Source organism: Garra rufa, chromosome 22 (assembly GCF_049309525.1).
Source record: "Garra rufa chromosome 22, GarRuf1.0, whole genome shotgun sequence".
In the NCBI taxonomy this organism is placed as follows: Eukaryota; Metazoa; Chordata; class Actinopteri; order Cypriniformes; family Cyprinidae; genus Garra; species Garra rufa.
The window spans coordinates 13205438-13224176 of NC_133382.1; the positions used below are offsets into that span (position 1 = coordinate 13205438).

At 42.1% G+C, this 18739-nt stretch overlaps 1 protein-coding gene across 1 annotated transcript in view; it reads right to left on the reverse strand.

The window, feature by feature from the left end:
- Positions 1-1130: 1130 nt before the first annotated feature.
- Positions 1131-18739, reverse strand: part of ccser2b (coiled-coil serine-rich protein 2b) — a 69007-nt gene continuing 51398 nt past the window's right edge. Inside the window, exon 9 of the mRNA XM_073828458.1 lies at positions 1131-8690. Within this exon, the coding sequence (XP_073684559.1) occupies positions 7884-8690 (807 nt within the window). The 3' untranslated portion in view covers positions 1131-7883. The remainder of the gene's footprint in view (positions 8691-18739) is intronic.

An 18739-nucleotide genomic window follows, 5' to 3' on the forward strand; every position in this document is an offset into this window, starting at 1 on the left:
GGTGTTACTGAACCTCTAATAGCCTTGGCCATCTTTGTGGAGAGCAACAATTCTAATTCTCAAATCCTCAGAGAGTTCTTTGCCATGAGATGCCATGTTGAACATCCAGTGGTCAGCAGACAAAAACATGATGAATAGGACATGTGGCTTTGCATGGTTAAATAACATACTGCTGTTATCACTTAGGGTGTACTCACTTTTGTTGCCAGCTATTTTGACAATAATGGTTGTATGTTGAGATATTTTTAGAGGACAGACAGTAAATCTGTTCTGCTACACAAGATGCACATTGATTACTTTAAAATATATCCAAGTTTCATTTCTATAGTATTGTCCCTTGAGAAGATATACTAAAATACTTGCTGAAATGTGTGGAGTACTCACTTTTGTGAGATACTGTATGTATATGTATATGTATATGTATATGTATATGTATATGTATATGTATATGTATATGTATATGTATATGTATATGTATATGTATAATATAAAACATTAAACAATAATTTCCCAACAACAAAATGTGGGCAGTTAAAATGCTGAGTGGCTAGAAATTTTGGAAAAACACTATCCACAGTGGATGGTGAGCAAAAAAGTTAATGTCAAGCCTGATTCTCTGTCAACCAATCAGCATTCTGCAGTAAACCAGCTTCATCCTTTAGATAGGGTGGATGGTCTAGGTACCCCATCGGAAGGGTCCCAAAAGAGTGGTTCGGTATGGTACGGTTCGCTATTTTGGTATAATTTACAACTTCTGACAATGGGAACAGAAATAATTGCGTACGGAACTGTACCGAACCATTCTAGATTTATAGTTTTCTTTCTTGGAATGAAAGGCCTTCTGCCTGCACTTGAGTTAGTTGATAGTTGTGGTCATACTGCATCATTGTATTTCCTGGCCAGCATTCACCAGCACTTTGAAGCCTTTCACCCCTGCTGTTACTGTCCAAAAAAACTCCCATTCCATTACCCTCAGCAGGCCTCACATTCATTGTTTGGTTGGACACTAATATTCAGACCTCCAGATACTGGAAAATAATACCCAGTAAAACACATACTTCTGTGAAGTGCTATTTGAAACCAGGAAGCACAGACATACACACAAACACATGCTCGGACAAAGATTGCAGTAGCTTTTGGTGCTGTCTTTATTTAGAGCTCTTGTACACTCAGCCTCACGGAGAGATGTAAAGCACATGAAAACATCTCTCACCTCTACATTTAAAGTGCATATCTGATTAAGGGGTTTTCTTTAACCCCTTAACTGTCACTGTCCCACCTGTGGGACGCTTGGCGCTCTTTTTTCCGTTGCCCTTTTTCTCTATCAAATTCTTTAGTAACCATCATAAATTATATATCATTTGAAAGCTTAGAAGCTCAAGTATCATCCTGTGAAAACCATTTTGAAATCGAACATTGCGTTACCATGGAAATGATACTTTAAAATCGGTTGGCAGTCTCCTCCCCCTTAGCAGTGTCATATTACAAAATGCATTACGGTCTTTTAGAATCACAACTTTTTACAATCTTGACAAAAAACATATCATTGGAAAGGTCTGAGTCTCAGAATTGCATATTTGGTGGTCATTTTGTGATTGAATAAAAATTTTCAGAAAAATTTAGACTTTTGTGACAGAAAAATGCAGAAAAAATATATATGGCGTTTGTATGTCACCCGGTGGCTGTTTGTGGTATAACGCCCAAACAAACTTTCACAGGAACCTTAATTTTTTTCATATCAACTTCAAATTTGGAACATAACTTATTTAGATGTGAGGCTTCAATTTGATATCAAATTTAGGATAAAACCTGCTATGAAAAATATGTATTTTATATAAAATATAATACAAATTGTACAGTGCATTTTGTTTACAGTAAATTAAAACTTCTATAATTTGTTGATACTTCATTTTTTTGAAAAAAATCCACTTCTGCAATAATCTGCGGATTGTCTTCTTTAAAAAGAGACCAACTTTAGATCTGTATTCCAAAGTGTTCATGAATTACAACAGTTGAAGTTTGGATAGTGCACTTTCATGCCTATTTTAAAAAATGGGGGTGACAGTTAAGGGGTTAATCTGTAACATACACACACTTGGAAGTGCACAAATAAATTAAGTTTGAACAGAGGTTTACATTAAAAGGCAGTGCAACTTTTCATAGTTATAATGTAGCACAAATGAAGTAAACAGGTGGTACACAACATAAAGAACAGTAAATATATATATATATATATATATATATATATATATATATATATATATATATATATATATATATATAATACTACAGGGGGACATACAGTAATGACAGTGATATTGTATCTTAAACTTTTACATGCGTCAGATGAGACAAAAGAAATCAGAAGCTGAAACCCTAATTTAAGTAAACCCTTAACTCCACAATAAACTAGTGTTTATTATATAGGTACCACCACATAAGATAAAATACAAGTATTATAGCTTCAAAAATCAAAAGTTTCAAGTAATCCACATATTAAAAATAAAAAAGGTGAGGAGGCCACAGAAGCACTTTAAGGTTTGTGCATTTTATATAGACTTAAAATAAAAATCATAGACATTATTGTCTAGTTCCTAAACCTTTATACCGATGTAAAGACAGTAGTGTACCACATAACATTTCTTGGATTTTTAGGACCTGCTCCAGCTTGTTCCTATGAGATTCTGGCCCACTCCTGCAAAATTTATGTAATATTTTGACCTGCTACCACCCGCAAAAGCCTGCAGGTAAAGGTTAGATTTTTCAACCCCACTCCTGCCTGCTTTGTCTTAGCTGGATCAAGCTGTTCTCTGAACACACAGAGAATCGCACTGTTCCATTCAACCTGTTTATCAGGTTTATTCATTGTTAGATTTAAAATTAAATGAAAGCGGAGACAAGAAAAGAGGAATGGCATCAGAGTGAGTCAAACTCTTTTTGTTTGCATATTGATCCTTCCTTTGCTCTCCACATCACTACAGCAATGTAACCGAAATTTCCTAAATTAGATTTCTATGGTTCCAGCAACTATTGAGTGCAAACATAGTACTGTAGCTGGCTGCGTGGTAAACGCTATTTGCATCTGGATGCAAAAACACATTTCAAAAAGTATTTGGGGACTTAAGCCACATTTATAATGTATACATGTCATAGTATTATAGGTCACAAAGTCAACCCGATCTCATGACGAAAACGTACCTGTGGGAACTTTTTAGCAAGATGCAAAATACGTGATATACTCGATGTGAAACGTCCACTGAGTGGCGCTAAAAGAGTGTTCGGTTTTTCCAGTTCTACACTCTTAAAAATAAAGGTGCTTTAAAAGGTTCTTTACAGCGAGACCACAGAAGAACCAATTTTGGTTCCACAAAGAACCATTCAGTCAAAGAAACTACACTGATATTCTAGTGTAAAACAAGTTCCTTGAATACTGATGAGTTTTGCAAGCACTTAAATATTAGGTATGATTTACTTTTTTCACTTGAACAGAATTCAGAAAAAGTTCAGAAATGACACAAAGTGTCCACATCTCTGTGGTTAGATCAGGGTGCTCAATAATGTGTCTTTGACCTTCATTACATATGTTTTGATTATACAGTGTTGTAAATAAAATAAAATAATCAAAAACTCCATTCTTTGAATCTTCTCACACTGTTCCTTACCTAATAGTCACATTCAGTCATTGATGGGTCAGTCTTTGTCTCTCAGGTGTGAATTGCTAAATATTCATGGGTCATTGCCACTCCTACGCATATTCCCTTTCCATCAGAAAACATGTTTTAGAAAATTTACATCAATTTATAGTTTTCTCTGAACGAGTGAACGAGATGATTTTCACATTATTTGGTTGAAAAAATTCCAGCTTACCCCATCCAATTCTCAAAAGTCTTGTGAACAAATGTTCTGTATGTGTTTCATGGCCTTATTTCAGTGACTTCAAAATTTTAGTTTTTCACTAACCACGCATAAACGTTGTTTTCTCAAAAACACAAACATGTACATTTATGTTGTTTACATATTATTGTAGCCCAAATTGTGCTGATAACAATGTAATTAGATTTAGCCATTAACATGTTTTTAAGATACTGAAATAAGCACAAATGTCAGGGCATGTCAAAACTTCTTCATGGCTCCAAAACACCCTCAGATCCCAGAGGGTTAAAGAACCATCTCTTTCCTACTTTTTTATAATCTGAAGAACCTTTCACCACAAAGATCCATTTGTAGTTTGTAGATCCATGAGTGTAGTGTTCATTTCTGTTAGAAACTGCAGAGATATGTACTTATTTGTATGCATTTCGCGTCTTGCACAAAAGTTCCCACAGGTATGTTTTTGTCAAGACATGAGGTAGTACAAAATAGATAGCACAAGTATTCATTCCAAGTAAAACTTTCACAATATAAGTTATGTTTTAAATGACAACGCAATAGACAGGTTTACACTATAGTGTTCAAAATAAAAAAAGGCTGGCAAAACGTTGGAAAAATTTACTACACTTGCACTACACACTTCGCTAAGACACTTGTGTGAACGTTAATAGTGAACAAAGGGTATCTGAGAGCACAACACAGCCAAGTATACCAGTTTGTCATTTTTGTTTCGATAACATTTATCCATTATACTTTAATGATACATTTTAATTAAAAAAGCTTTGCAGATACTTGCTTCATGTTTAAGTAGCAAAAAACAGCTGTGTATATTGCTAGCTGTTTTATGTCAGTAGTATATGAAAGATGCTAGAGTGTTTGCTTGAGCTTTCAGTAAGGGCTCTATTCTCCTCCATCAACAGACATTCCGAACATCTTTGCTCTGAAGCACTTTAGCAAAAGTACACCTCATTTCATCTACAGCTCGTCAGAAGTGATATTGTCTACTCACTCCAATATGTACTCTCTCCAGTAATAGCTGAGGCAGAGAGTAGAAGTAGCGATGGGAGAATTTTGTGAGGTGAGTGTACGTTAAAGAGGATTTAGGGATTAGGGTGAGGGTTTGGTGTTGATCTAGCAATTGCGTCAGGTTCCTCTTCACCGTATTAAGGATCTGTATCATTAAAACCCTTTTAACATCTATAGTGTCTATTGCAATGTGGATGCCATCTCAAGAGCTTCATTGTTGAAGTGGCAAAGGAAGGATGAGATGAATGAAATAAGATGAACCGAGATGCAGGGATAAACCGTTTGACTTATGTAGAAAGCTGTCGCACTGACTGAAGGGCCTGACAGATTCGCAACAGATAAGTCGGTGTCTGCGCTAACCATTTCCTACAATGTTTACTAAGGCGATCAGACAACCTGAATCTTGTTGTGAATAGATGTGGAATGGGGCTGCTGCTGGTACTGCTGCAAAGCTTGGACATTTTATTTTTCATAAGATTAAACTACAAGAGTAAAGAAAGTGGGAGATGTTTCCCATTTCTAAACTGTTTGGAAGTAGAGACTGTAAGAAAAGATGAATTGCTAGGTTGTCAAACCTACCTAAAAAAAATAACTTTTATTTTATTTTAGTTTTATAACAAAAACGAAAAAAGCTGAAAAAAAGAATGAGCGTGGTATTGAATTATAATCAGGTGTGGTCTAGATCCCAGAGTTTCCCAACCACTGTGCCATGGCACACTAGTGTGCTGTGACAGGTTATCAGAAACTTCCTATCTCAATTATATTTCATTATTACTATTTTAAACCAGTGTTTTTGGTCTTCATTATCTCTGTTTGTGGGTTTTACAAATACTTAACCAATGAAAAGCATTCAAAAGAGCTAGTGAGTAAACCTCGTAACGCCATTGGGTCCTGAAACTGCCAGTCAATCCTCATAACTCCCCCCTGCCTCCATTCAAAATGAAGAGCCGTGACACACAGTTTGAAGACACAGCATTTTCTTTACTTAAGAAACACTGTCTATAAAGGCTAATGCTTTTGTGTTTGAAGAGCGGAGAAGAGTCTTAGCATTTGCCATAAAGTAAAAAAAGTAAAAATTTGAAAATTAGTATTTTTACTTTTATTTTGGCATTTTCCAATAAAATACCTTCAAAATAATATATGACTTGTTGGAATCCGACAAAAAATTACTGAGCTACCGTCGTTTGAAGGCGACAGAGTCAGCAGAGTTGATTTTGAGAAAAATCGAGTTCAAGTTTTCTGAAGATTCCAAAGCAAAATCATCAAGCAACGTTGCATATTTTCCTCCAATTATTTTCTTAATAATAACTACAATATTATTAATCACAATATAGCTATTTTTATTTTATCTTTGTTATTTAAAATAAGAACAAAGATGCAAATAAACAGCTGTTAATTCAAGAGCAGCGAGTGACTCCGTCTTTTCTTTTAATGTTTGATTAACATTGAGACAGACCTATCTTAAGACCTACTGTAATGCATGGATCTGATATAACGTTACACATCAGATTTTCCCCCAACCATTAACTAATCGTTCATGTAAGACATAACAGATTATGTTTGTGTGAATCTTGCTAAGACATATTTCGCAATAATGTACTTTTTATAGGGAGATTGCGCGCCCTTGGAGAGGCGATTTTGATTTTTAGAAAATGTTAACAGCAAGTGTCAAATCATCTAATTTAAAAAAACCAACTCTGACAATGCATTGTTTAAATTTGGGGGTGAAAAAAAATCCCTCTTTCTATCTTTTTGTTGTTGTTGTTTGTTTTTTAGTGCTTAGTGGTGTGCTGTAGGATGTTTTACTTATCAAAACTGTGCCGCGGCAGAAAAAAGGTTGGGAAACACTGGTCTAGATGTAACAAGAGGCCTGCACAAGTAAATCTGACCTCCCTGGCCTCAAGAGATGCATTAGCGTTCTTGTTAGCGCGCACACCTCGTATGCTGGTCCAAGCTCCATTCAGAGCAGATTATGTGGTACTGACTGCATTGGTGCCGTGACCTGGATGGGAGTTAAGTTTACTGGGGCCTAGTAAGAAAAAAATCCTTGTTCTACGATTTGCAATCAGGCACTGCTCTTGAATCACTGTGTTTGTGTTTCATTTTGCCAAAATGCAAACTTGCACAAACCATTCTTGATTCCTGCGAGTCACAATCAAGCACAGTCCACCTTTACTATAACAAATATGATGTCTTTATATGTCTTACTGGTATACCATTCCTTTAAACAATCATAGTCCCAACTATATTCCCATCCCTTATAGGTCTCTGTTTCTAACCTTAAATCTGAAGAATGTGGTCCAGGACCAACAATCAAAAAACATGTCCTTCTTGGCGAAATCATTCTAATTGTAAAGTAGCCATGGCAATCACGTCAGACTCCCTCACTGTGTAGGTTAATATTCCTCTCAGCCAGATTTTTTCATTTTGCATTACGTTCACAGCCTTACAACTCATTCTGCTGTTAAGATTGACTTGGCTTCCAGAACTTGCTCTCATTAGGTACGGTAGTGGGAGGCCAATTCCAGCAGGACACAATCTTCATGCTAGCGGCAAAGAACAAAGGTACAAAGAGAGATGGGTAGAGAAGCAATTGGAAGAGACGGCTCCTCTCAAAATCTCAGTGGGCACCCCTCATCATGGCCCACGCAGCGCACATAACATAGAGTTAGTTAAGACAAGATAATGCAAGTCTCTCAAAAGGATCAATAAGAGTGATACAAAAAAATTAAGTGGGAGCAATAACAATACTCTGCTTGGTTGTGGTTGTCCTAGAGAAGTGGCGCCTTGCTAATCTATCAAAGGAGCAATATCTTATGCAAGGTGCATAGGTACAAGTTGGACAAAAGTGTCTCTTACAACTTATGTCATGTTTTGTACATGGTAAGCATAACTAGCAAGATACTTGACTGGTGCCTTATAAGCAGGGTCGTAGGAAGCAGCTTTTCTACACTCTGGTGGGATGTCCGAAGCCCTGCTTAGATAATCTAGAACTGCTGAAGCATACGAGAATGCAGAGCGGAGGAGGTTATTGTTTGACCTTGTTGAGCAGCAGGGTTTGGGAGAGAAGAAATGGTCTTTGGCGTAGGAAGGCGGGAATATTTGGGCTGGAGGGGGGCACTTGGTCTGGGCAAACTGCTCTCTATCTTTCTAAACAATAAGGACTGTCTGCACCCCTGATTTTGTTGGTTAAATATTGGTGCAGTAGTGCCGTACATGGTTGTTTGTCGGACTGGGTTGATGCAAGGTAGTCCCGGAGCTGATAAAGGTTGATGTCTTGTTCTGGATAGACCTGTGGCTCCAAACCTACCCAGGGCTCCGGTGAACACACCGACCCGCTGTACTTCCTGGGGCTTGATGAGTGTTGAAACTCTCTTAATATAAGTGGGTGGCTGTACGGCTGAAAAACTGTTTCTTTTCAAAGGAAGTTTTTGTATACCTGTCTCTAGCTTAGAGCAAAGGCTGGCAGAAGCTGGTGGGCTTGCTGGCTCATTGATTTTAAGCCGGCTGCTCATGAGGCCAAGCTCAGCAGGATCGGAGCTCTGAAATGTTCTGGAAGAGGAGGCAGCAGAGCTATCAGCAGATATAGTTACCGTTGGTACAGCACAGTTTGGGGTAGACTCAACAGTGATGGGACTTTGTAGGTTTGGGAAGCAGGACTGGGGTGTCAGTGGGTGGTGACCAGGCTTGGCATCCAAACCGTCACAAGGGGCCTCTGAAGAGGTTGAACTTGACAGTCCTTCATGGTTATGGAACTGGTTGGGTAAGAATCTGGAAGTCTGTAGTATTTGAAGCTATTGGAGAGAAAAAAATAAGAAGCCATTATTGAACATTTGTTTGATCTAATTTCAGAATTATCATATTAGGGCAATTTTTCAATTACTGGAATTGACCCTTCGCAAAAATTAAATACTGTTGCTATGTTCGACAAACATTGTCGCTTTCACGCTACACATCTTGTTTTCATGCTGTGAAAAATACATTGAGAGCAAAGATGAAACTTCTGGTATGAAACAAGGTTTCAGCTTTGAAATGCAATTTTTAAAGAAGTTCAAACAATAAATACCGTTTTGTGGCTCTTTAATGTGTTGTGACAGATCACTTTATTGCCTTGTTAGATCAATCAACATGTGAGCCGATGGTATTTTATTATTTACTTAAAGCATGAAAAAACATGAATGAACATCAGAACTTATTTTATTTCAACTGTGAAATGTCAATATACACATCTTTCAAATTTAAGTCCACTGAAGTTAATCTACTCTCCTGCTTGGTTTGTTTGTCAGACAAAATGTTGGATTCTGCACTATGATTGGTCACATCGCCTGTCAATCAAGCTGTTTGTGAAGGATCAATTGATCTGTTTGAGTTTTAAAAAAGTTTTTTAAAAAAATCATTGGTTTAAAAAAAACTACAAAAGTCTGGGTACACAAGACACCAGAGGTCAAATTATTTTGCCCAAAACTGATAACGAAGACAGCAAAATTATTCAGCTGAAAACTTTTTAAATCAATAATTCAAATCTTTCCACTTAATGAAAAATAGTGCTGAACTTTATTAGAAAATAAAAAAATAATGCCTTAACCATGAGAATGTTTAGTTATTATTAACTAAATGACATAAATAAAAAGCTATGCTTCATCACTACTGACACATTTTTAATTTTATTGTCATTCAAAATAAATATATGAGGCATTACAGAGAGAGGAGAGAGAGAAAAAAAGATTTAAAATAAAATCAACTCAAGACTTGTCTTTTTAAATGTAATTTTTAAAGAGTTTTTGGTAAATTTTTTTTTTTTTTTTGGTATTTTTTTTCTTTGTGTGTGCGTGTGCCACATAAAAAAAAAGAAAATTACATAACAGTAAATGATGACAGAATTTTCATTTATGAGTCAACTATCTTTTTAATTCTGTTAAATTATTAATTTATTGATCCATGACTAAATGTAATTGTAATCCTTACTGTATACATACACTATATTGCCAAAAGTATTGCCAAAAGTATTCTTTCTACTGAACATATTTAACTAATTTAGTAATTTCCATGAGTACAAATCTTAATGTTTAAGCATATAATACAAAGTATTGAGTGCTTCCAATTTTATAGCAACAGTTTGGCCAGGACCCTTTTCTAACATGACAATGCATCTGTGTATAAAGCAAGGTTCAAAAAGAAACTATTAATTTAGTCAGTGTGGAAGAACTTGACTTCCCCTTCAGTCGAATCACTTTGACGTTACATTGGGAATCGCCTGAGAGACCAATCATCTCTGAGCCTTATTCAAAGGGCCAATGAACATTGGCGAGTGGTATTTGCATGCCGAACCACTCCCCCGTACATACAGGTATAAAGAGGGCAGCATTACAACCACTCAATCGGATTTTCGCTTCCAGAGCCGTCATGCTCGAGCCCTCACCGTCGCTGAGAAAGAAAGCCTTTTTCAAGAGTTCCTACTGCTCTTCCCCGCTGGTGTGCAACATCTAAAAGAATAATTCTCGGCAGCCGCCAGCGGGATCCTGCGGACGGCCGTTTTCACGGCCTCAACAAAGCCTTCTGCTCTCCAGCGAGCAAGCCCCATTGAGTGCACAGTGGTGCTGCGGTTTCCTCCCTGGGCAGACCGGGACTAAAAGAGCAATTTCTCACGGCCGTTAGACGTTCTTTTCAGAATGGCTTTTCGGCCGTGCGTTTCTGGGTGTGACAGTTGCCTCACCTCACTGTACGGACATGAACGCTGCTTCACATGTCTGGGCCGATGAACATGCTGGGGCGGCGTTCATGGATGGTTCGTGCATTCATTGTGATGCATGACCATGGCTGCGTTGAAGACTCGCCGCTCGTTCGAGAGACTGCTCCTCTCATCGTCCCGCGGCAGGCTGTTAGACTGTCAATGTTTTTCAGCCGCCGTGGCGAGACACGAAGAGGTTTAAAAGTCACGGTGCAGAACTTATCGCCGGCTTCAAAGCCCTGCGGACTTCTGCCCATCAGCACAGCCCCGTCGAGTTCCCAGAGCAGTACGCCTCCCCGCACAAAAACGGGCTGGGCGTCTCCTTTGGCGCTCCACAGGAGGAAGAGATGTCTGTAGCAGCATCAGAGGGAGAGTCTGAGAGTGAGGATGGCATCCCGGCGGCACGGCGCCCCCCCCGTGGTCGCTGCTCCATCGGAGATTGACTCCGAACTCTCGACTATGCTCCTCCGAGCCGCCAGGGGGGTCGGCCTTGGGGTCCCTGCTGGACCTCCGGTCGATCCCTCGTGGCTGGACGACTGGTTCCTGGGGTCAGCACTGGCGGCACCGCCACACCCTCCCCCGGTGCCATTCTTCCCGGAGGTGCACGAGGAGCTGGTTAAAATGTGGCGGGCACCATTTTCAAAAAAAAAAAAATATATAAATATATATGCGGGCCGCGTTTTTCACGCCGCTGGCCAGGCTGCCTCGGCCGTGCATGCTGTGGCGTCTATCAAGGTCTATCAAGCCCAGGCATTTAAACAGCCCTTGGTTAGGTGATGTCCACGGCTGTGGTCCAGGAGCGACACCTATGGCTCACTCTGGCCAGATGGCAGACGGCGACAAGGGTACGCTTTCTCGTAGCTCCCATCTCCCAGAGTGGCCTATTCGGCGACACTGCCGAGGACTTTTGCCCAGCAGTTCTCGGCAGTACAAAGGCAGACGGAGGTGATCAAACACAGCCTGTCCCGCTGCGAAGTTTCCATCCCGCCGCCGGTGGCTCAGCCTCCGTCTGCCGTCGCCGAAGGCGCCCCCTGAGGCTTCAACATTGATAACTCTGACCCACGGAGGCCCACGACGCCAGGCTGGCGGAGAGGGCCCCCAAGCAGAGCTAGCCACGGGAAATCTGTGCCGCCCGCGGCTCAGGGACTGGCCCGAAACTCCCGCAGGAAAGCTGCGAAACGTCCCTGACGCGGGCAACCCAAAGGGGATAGAGACGGCTCTTCAGGGGACGATGACATCAACGTCCCGCTCCCGGTGGAGGGCCGGGAGCCACTGTATACTTCAACAAAAAAGAGCTAGTTTCTCACCTCTGGGACCTCGGCTTCGAGTTCCCTTGCTGAGCAGCACTTACACTCCTCGGAACTGGACTCGGAGCCCTCTGTCGCCAGCACGGGAACCAGGGAAGAAGGTAAGCACTGCTTAGTGCAGTTAGACTCTTCTCCAGGACGTACATCCTTCTGGGTTCAGTCTCCTTCCCTGTCTCCCCCTAGGCTGCCCCACCACGGGCACGTCGGTCAACGTTCCCTTGATACCACTACGGTGGTTGATACGGACGGTACGGCCCGGCTTTGCGCTTCAGCTCTCCAGGCGTCCGCCCAGGCTCAGAGGTACCCTTTATATTTTTCCTCATTCGGGCATGTGTGCGATCCTACTGGCGAAGGACGCGATCCAGCCTGTCCCTCCAGCCGGGATGAGGTCAGGGTCTTACAGTCCCTACTTCAACGTGCCCAAAAAGAGTGGTGGGTTAACACCCTTCCTGGATGGAGCTCTGTCCCGGTCCCTTCTCAGGCTGTCGGCACAGACGCTCACGACGAAGTGCATACGAGTATGCTTCCGTCTTCAGGAGTGGGTTGCAGCCATCTACCTGAAGGGCACCCATTGCCGCGTCTCGATTTTTCCCCGGCACACACCCCTTCTGCGGTCTGTCCCGGGGGTCGAGCGCTTCAGTGCGAGGTGCTTCCATTTGGCCAGTCCCCTTCTCCCCGCCTTCTTTAGGCTATGGGAGCTCCCTTGTCCCCTCTTCGGCAGACAGGGATTCACGTCTCCAACCGTCTCAGCGACTGGTGCTTTCCAGCCCACTTGCGAGTTCCGTTGTGCGAATCCGGGGACCTGGTGCTTCGGCACCCCTGCCATCTGGTTCTTCAGGCCAACCGAGGGAAGAGCAAACTCTGCCTAGTCCAGAGGATCTCTTTCCTCGGTCGGGAGCCCGACTCGGTCCACAAGACAGCCCGCCTTACTACCAAGAGCGCGCAGTCAGTGCTGTAGTGCCTGAGTTTTTTCAGGCACAACTCAGCGGTCCCTCTCAAAACTCAGAGGCTCCCAGGGCACATGACAGCTCTAGCCGCTTCGCCGCTAGGCTTGTTCATGTGAGACCGCTTCAGCACGATCGAGTCCCATGATGGGCATGGCATCTCGGCTCACTCCGGACTGGCGTTTTCCCACAGTATTGCCGACTAGTCTGGCCTACCACGGGTTGAGATGCCGTGTGCAACGGGCGCTTACAGCTCGTCCACCATCTGCTCCCACGGAGTCTAACGTGGCAGATTTTGCTACTTGCCATTCTCATGAAGCCGGGGAAATTCAACCGTGCAGCCTATCGGCTCCCACAGCAGTCCATCCGCCATGCAGAATGGCGACTCCACCCCGTGACGTTGCAGCTAGTTCGGAGCTATATCGGCAAGGCCCAGCCACTTCCGCTCACCCTTCCCGATTCCTCCCATTGCCAGTTGCCTCTTCTCAGAGTGACACTGACACACAGCTGACCTCCGGGGCCCAAGTACGCCTTTTCCCCTGAGAGCCTCCTTGCACAGACACCGTGCAAGTCCAGGGGGACAAGGAGTAAGTCTTGTTGGTTGCACCACGGAGTGGCCCACCCGGACTTAGGTCTTAGTAACCATTCCCTCACGGCAGTCCCTCCCTGCAAGGGCACGGGTTGGCACCGCAAACCTCTCCGGCCTTCCTCAGGCCGTGATAGTACTATCACTCAGTCCCGAGCTCCCTCTACCAGGCAGGCTTACGCACTGAGATGGGGTCTGTTTGCTGACCGGTGTTCCTCTCGAACAGAGGACCCACAGAGATGTACGATTGCGGTAGTGCTTACCTTCCTGCAAGAGATGTTGGAGCGCTGGCTGTCCCCTTCGACTCTCAAAGTGTGTATTGCCGCTATCGCAGTATATCACGATGCAGTAGAGGGAAAATCCCCAGGTAAGCACCTACTGGCCGTGAGGTTCCTCAGGTGCCAGGAGGATGAATCCTCCCAGACCGCACCTCATACCCTCAGGGGACCTCTCCGTCGCCCTTCAGGGCCTGCGGGACGCCCCATTCGAGCCACTCGCCTCAGCCGAGCCAGAGATTTCTGTCGATTAAGACAACGCTCCTGACGGCCCTGGCTTCCAGAGGGTAGGGGACCTACAAGCTTTCTCTGTCAGCAAAGCATGCCTAGAATTCGGGCCCGGCGATTCTCACGTACATCCTGAGACCCCGGCCCGACTATGTGCCCAAGGTTCCCACCACGCCTTTCCGCGATCAGGTGGTGAACCTGCAAGCTCTGTCCCTGGAGGAGGTAGACCCAGCTTCTGCGATGTTGTGTCCAGTCCGTGCTTTACGCATATATGTAGACCGCACTCGGCACTTCAGACGCACCAAGCAGCTCTTATTTGCTTCGGAGGTCAGCAGAAAGGAAATGCTGTCTCCAAACAAAGGTTGGCTCACAGGGTGGTAGATGCCATCTCCCTGTCATATTTGTATCAGGGACAGCCATGCCTTTAGGTGTTCGTGCCCACTCCACTCCACTCCTCATCCTATGCGTTGGCTCATGGTGCCTCACTAGCAGATATCTGTAGAGCTGCGGGCTGGGCGACACCGAATACCTTCGCCAGGTTTTATAACCTTCGCATAGAGGCCGTTTCCTCCCGTGTCCTAACATAAGGACTTCAGGTGAGCGGGAGGCCGGCTGGTGTCGGCTTGCTGCACCATTCCCACGAGGATCCGTGTGCTATTTTCCCAGGATGTAGCCCCCTTGGTGAACCCTGGGTCCTCCATGCCCCGCAGTCAGGGCTAGATGCGGAGTAGTTCCTGACTGTGCTCCTGCCAGGGTCTCCTTCGCCCCGCAGGTTGTGGCAATATTCTCAGTATTTTTCCAGTGGTCAGCCAGAAGGCCGCTGTTTTCCTCGTATATCCCTAAAGACTTATGGATATATTGAATTAATTTTCATTCCACATGTAAAGATCTCATGTGCTCCGCCCCCCCAACCCATGCTTCAGTACAACTGGCATCCCTGTGGGGCCCCCTTTATTGGCCCTCAGGGCGTTGGGAAGGTTACGTTACAATGACCGCCTGCGGACACGTCTGGGAAGACCTGCCGACACGTGGCGTTGTGCGTAATGCGGCGTCAGGGTCGTGGCTTTTTCCATGGGTCTAAGTTCCCAATGTATCGTCGAAGTGATTCGACTGAAGGGGAACGTCTAGGTTACGAAGGTAACCCTCGTTCCCTGAAGGAGGGAACGGAGACGTTACATTCCCCTGCCACGCCCCTGGCGTCGCGCTGACGCCGGGCTCGATCCGGCTCCTCAACGAAAACCTGATTGAGTGGTTGTAATGCCGCCCTCTTTATACCCGTATGTACGGGGGAGTGGTTCGGCATGCAAATACCACTCGCCAATGTTCATTGGCCCTTTGAATAAGGCTCAGAGATGATTGGTCTCTCAGGCGATTCCCAATGTAACGTCTCCGTTCCCTCCTTCAGGGAACGAGGGTTACCTTCGTAACCTAGACGTTATCTGGTAAAACCAAGTCATAATCCCATCTGAAAACCTCTGGTGTGACTTTAAATGCAGACCTTGAGCCAAAAACTCATCACCAAACACCAATGACTTGTACATACACTATATGGACACACCACCTTCTTTAGAACAGAAAAAGGCACTTCCAAAACTGTGGCAACAAAGAAGGCAACATAATTAATGTATTTAAAATTGCATTTTCATCTCTGTTGTTGTTTTGGAAGTGTCTAAAATGACTGTACCCATATGTACAAGTCATTGGTAATTAGTGATGAGTTTTTGGCTTAAGGTCTGCATTTACAGTCACACCAGAGGTGTTCAGCTGTGATTAAGACTTGGCTTTATGCAGACCAGTCAAGTTCTTCCACATTGACTGAATCAATCATTTCTTTTTGAACCTTGCTTTATACACAGATGCACTGTCATGTTAGAATAGAAAAGAGTCCTGTCCAAACTGTTGCTACAAAATTAAAATCATAAAATAGCCTAGAATAACATTATATGCTTAACATTAAGATTTGTACTCACAGAAATTACTAAAGTAGTCAAACCTATTCATTACAAGGGGTGTCCCAATACTTTTGGCAATATAGTGTACCTTGGCTTTTCTCTGTTAATGTTTTAAATCCAATTTCTTTGTGTACAAACCATAGTCATGCATCTCAACTCAACAAAGAGTCTGTATTTAGTTTATTTTACCCACAGGTTGAACCCTCCAGTGCTAATGCACAGAGGATATAAAGAGGTAAATAAAGGATTATAGAGAAAAACTATAAACATTGATTTTCCCACATAATAATAGTAAGAAAAGCAACTATAAGTGATAAACCGATCGTTGTGCTTTAAACGACATCTTCAATAGCAGCCATAAAACTTCAGACAAACCTGCTCTGGATGTTAACTCAGACTAAAGTGAGACAGAGTGAAGCATCCACACATGACAAGCTGTCTGAGAGGGCTTTGATCCTTACAGTTCTTGGCGAAGTGGAGCTCAGCCTCTCCACACTCATTAGCAATGATGCAGACTTACACGTGAGGTGGTGAGGTCACTGTCAAAGCAGAACATGCACTCAAGCGCACTCTCAGACTGATAAACAAGTACGCAATTCAAGTTAACATCTTACGACTGGCACCAAAAGCATGTAGAATAGAGAAGCTAGTATTGTCACAAAGTGAAACATCTGAAGAAGGACAAGTTTTTCTAAGGATGTGCAAAGACAAATTTCTGCCTGCTTTTAATATTTCAAATTCACGATCACAAGAATTACACATGATATTGACAGAAGCCAACCTATCCATCTCAAAATGAATTATTCCAGTGATGCAAGGCTCTGTGGTATGCAGGACACTGAGCTGCTGGAGTACAGTAATACTGTTAGCTGCATCTTTGATGTCTGCTCCACTGTTTCATTGGCGCTGGTGGGTGGCATTTAATCCATGTAAACAGAGTTTTAGGAATAGTCACCCATGTCCCTTTATGGTTCATTGTACAGAAATCTCCACTTTTGGTATGGCAAGATGTCTTAAAATGTATTTCTTAAATGTTTAACATGTGACAGCTTATTGATTTTAATAATGATTTTTTTTTTTATCTTTCTTGCACAAATTATTTAAACACCACATGTACCATTTTTTGTCACTGGTGTTATCTTGTTTGGCAATATTAAAGGATTAACAAAATATTATTTCTCATTTTTTCAGCATATGTCGTCAAAAAGTTACAAAAAAATAATTAAAATGCAAGAAATAAGGAGATTATTAGAAAAAAAAAACACAGTAACACCAGTGACACAATGAATCACCAGTGACATACATAAGACCTGATATACTGATTCTCATTGTTGTTACCTATAAGGAAGGTAAAACCATTGAAATTTTCATGAAAAATGCATTTTACAAAATGGCTGCTTATCAAACCACATGTTGTCAATCATGTGGTACACTCACTAAATTAAGTAGTTTAATCCATTTGTATTGTAGTTTTTCACAATTCCTAACAATAAAGTACTGTTGGTCACAAGTGACAAACTAAAAGCTTCGTATGAAATCATGAGAATATCAGAAATGAGACAGTGGACTTAACATGGGCCTTTTTTCATAGATCTTTAGGATATAGTAAGGAAGTAAGTCATGTCAACAGTGTGATTTTTATTTCAAAACAAACAATTTTTGTTAAACTGTAACACCAGTGACACAACTCCAAGGGACCACTACTTTTATTATATATTTTATAATATTTATTTAGCATTTTTTTAATGCCATTTCCATCATATATTTGATAGTTATGAAAACATTATTGTATTTTAAATGGTAGAAGAACCTGTTTTTGACCCCAAAATAAAGCACTTTCCCTCTGTACCTGGCTGTGGGGATGAGCGGTTTTGTGGTCTTGTAATTCTATATAATTCATTTAAAAACAAATATTGCCACATTAATGGCTTAAGAAGGTGTCGTTGTTTAAATAACACATTGTTTCATTTTAAAATATAAAGAAAAATGTTCAAGTGTAATATTTCTGTAAAGGCTAGATAAATGGACATTTCCATAGAATGACCCTTATTGCTACATGCAAAAGTTACCAGGATTAAAAGACAATAGCATGCAATAGACAGGGTTCCCATACCTTGGTTAACTTCAAAAATACACTCTACTTCACAAATGCTTCTTCATTTCCTGGTCCATAGCACCCTCTAATGGATACCATCCTCCATACAATGCAGTGCGTGTGCTTGTTTTATTGACTGAGCCTATCTCTCTGTTTTGTGCCAATTTCAGACCCCAGACCTCTTCTCAAAAATATAATCCTTTGAAGATTTTTCCACAGTCTGTGGTTTAGAATGGACAAGACAGGGCAGTAAGGGTTTTGTCTAGAGAGGGGAAGTCTCAATTGGGCTAACCTGAGAACACCTACAACCCCGTCAAAACTTCACAGAAAGTCTTAGCAGAGGTGTGTGGGGTGCTCAGCTGTTCGTACATAATTTATGACAGCTCACCATGAATTAAAATAAGGCAGCTGAGAAAAGGTGACAGAGTTCTGGAGCAGAAAGAAGATATGGAGGGAGGGAAAAAGGTAGACAGACATGTTGAAAAAAAAAGTAAAGAAAGAAGAGAGAGCGGAGAAAAATGTAAGCAGACAAATTGGTGAGTGAAATGAAGAGAACTGTCGAAAGATTTCCCCAATGTGAAAAAAGCCCTCAGTTCTCTACAAATGACTTTGTCCCAGTTGGAATTTTTTTTTCCATGAAACGCATGACTCGAAATGATAGCTGATGCAGGATGCTGATGTTTCGTTTAATTTCTATGTACTCACATCTACATTGACTCCAAATATGA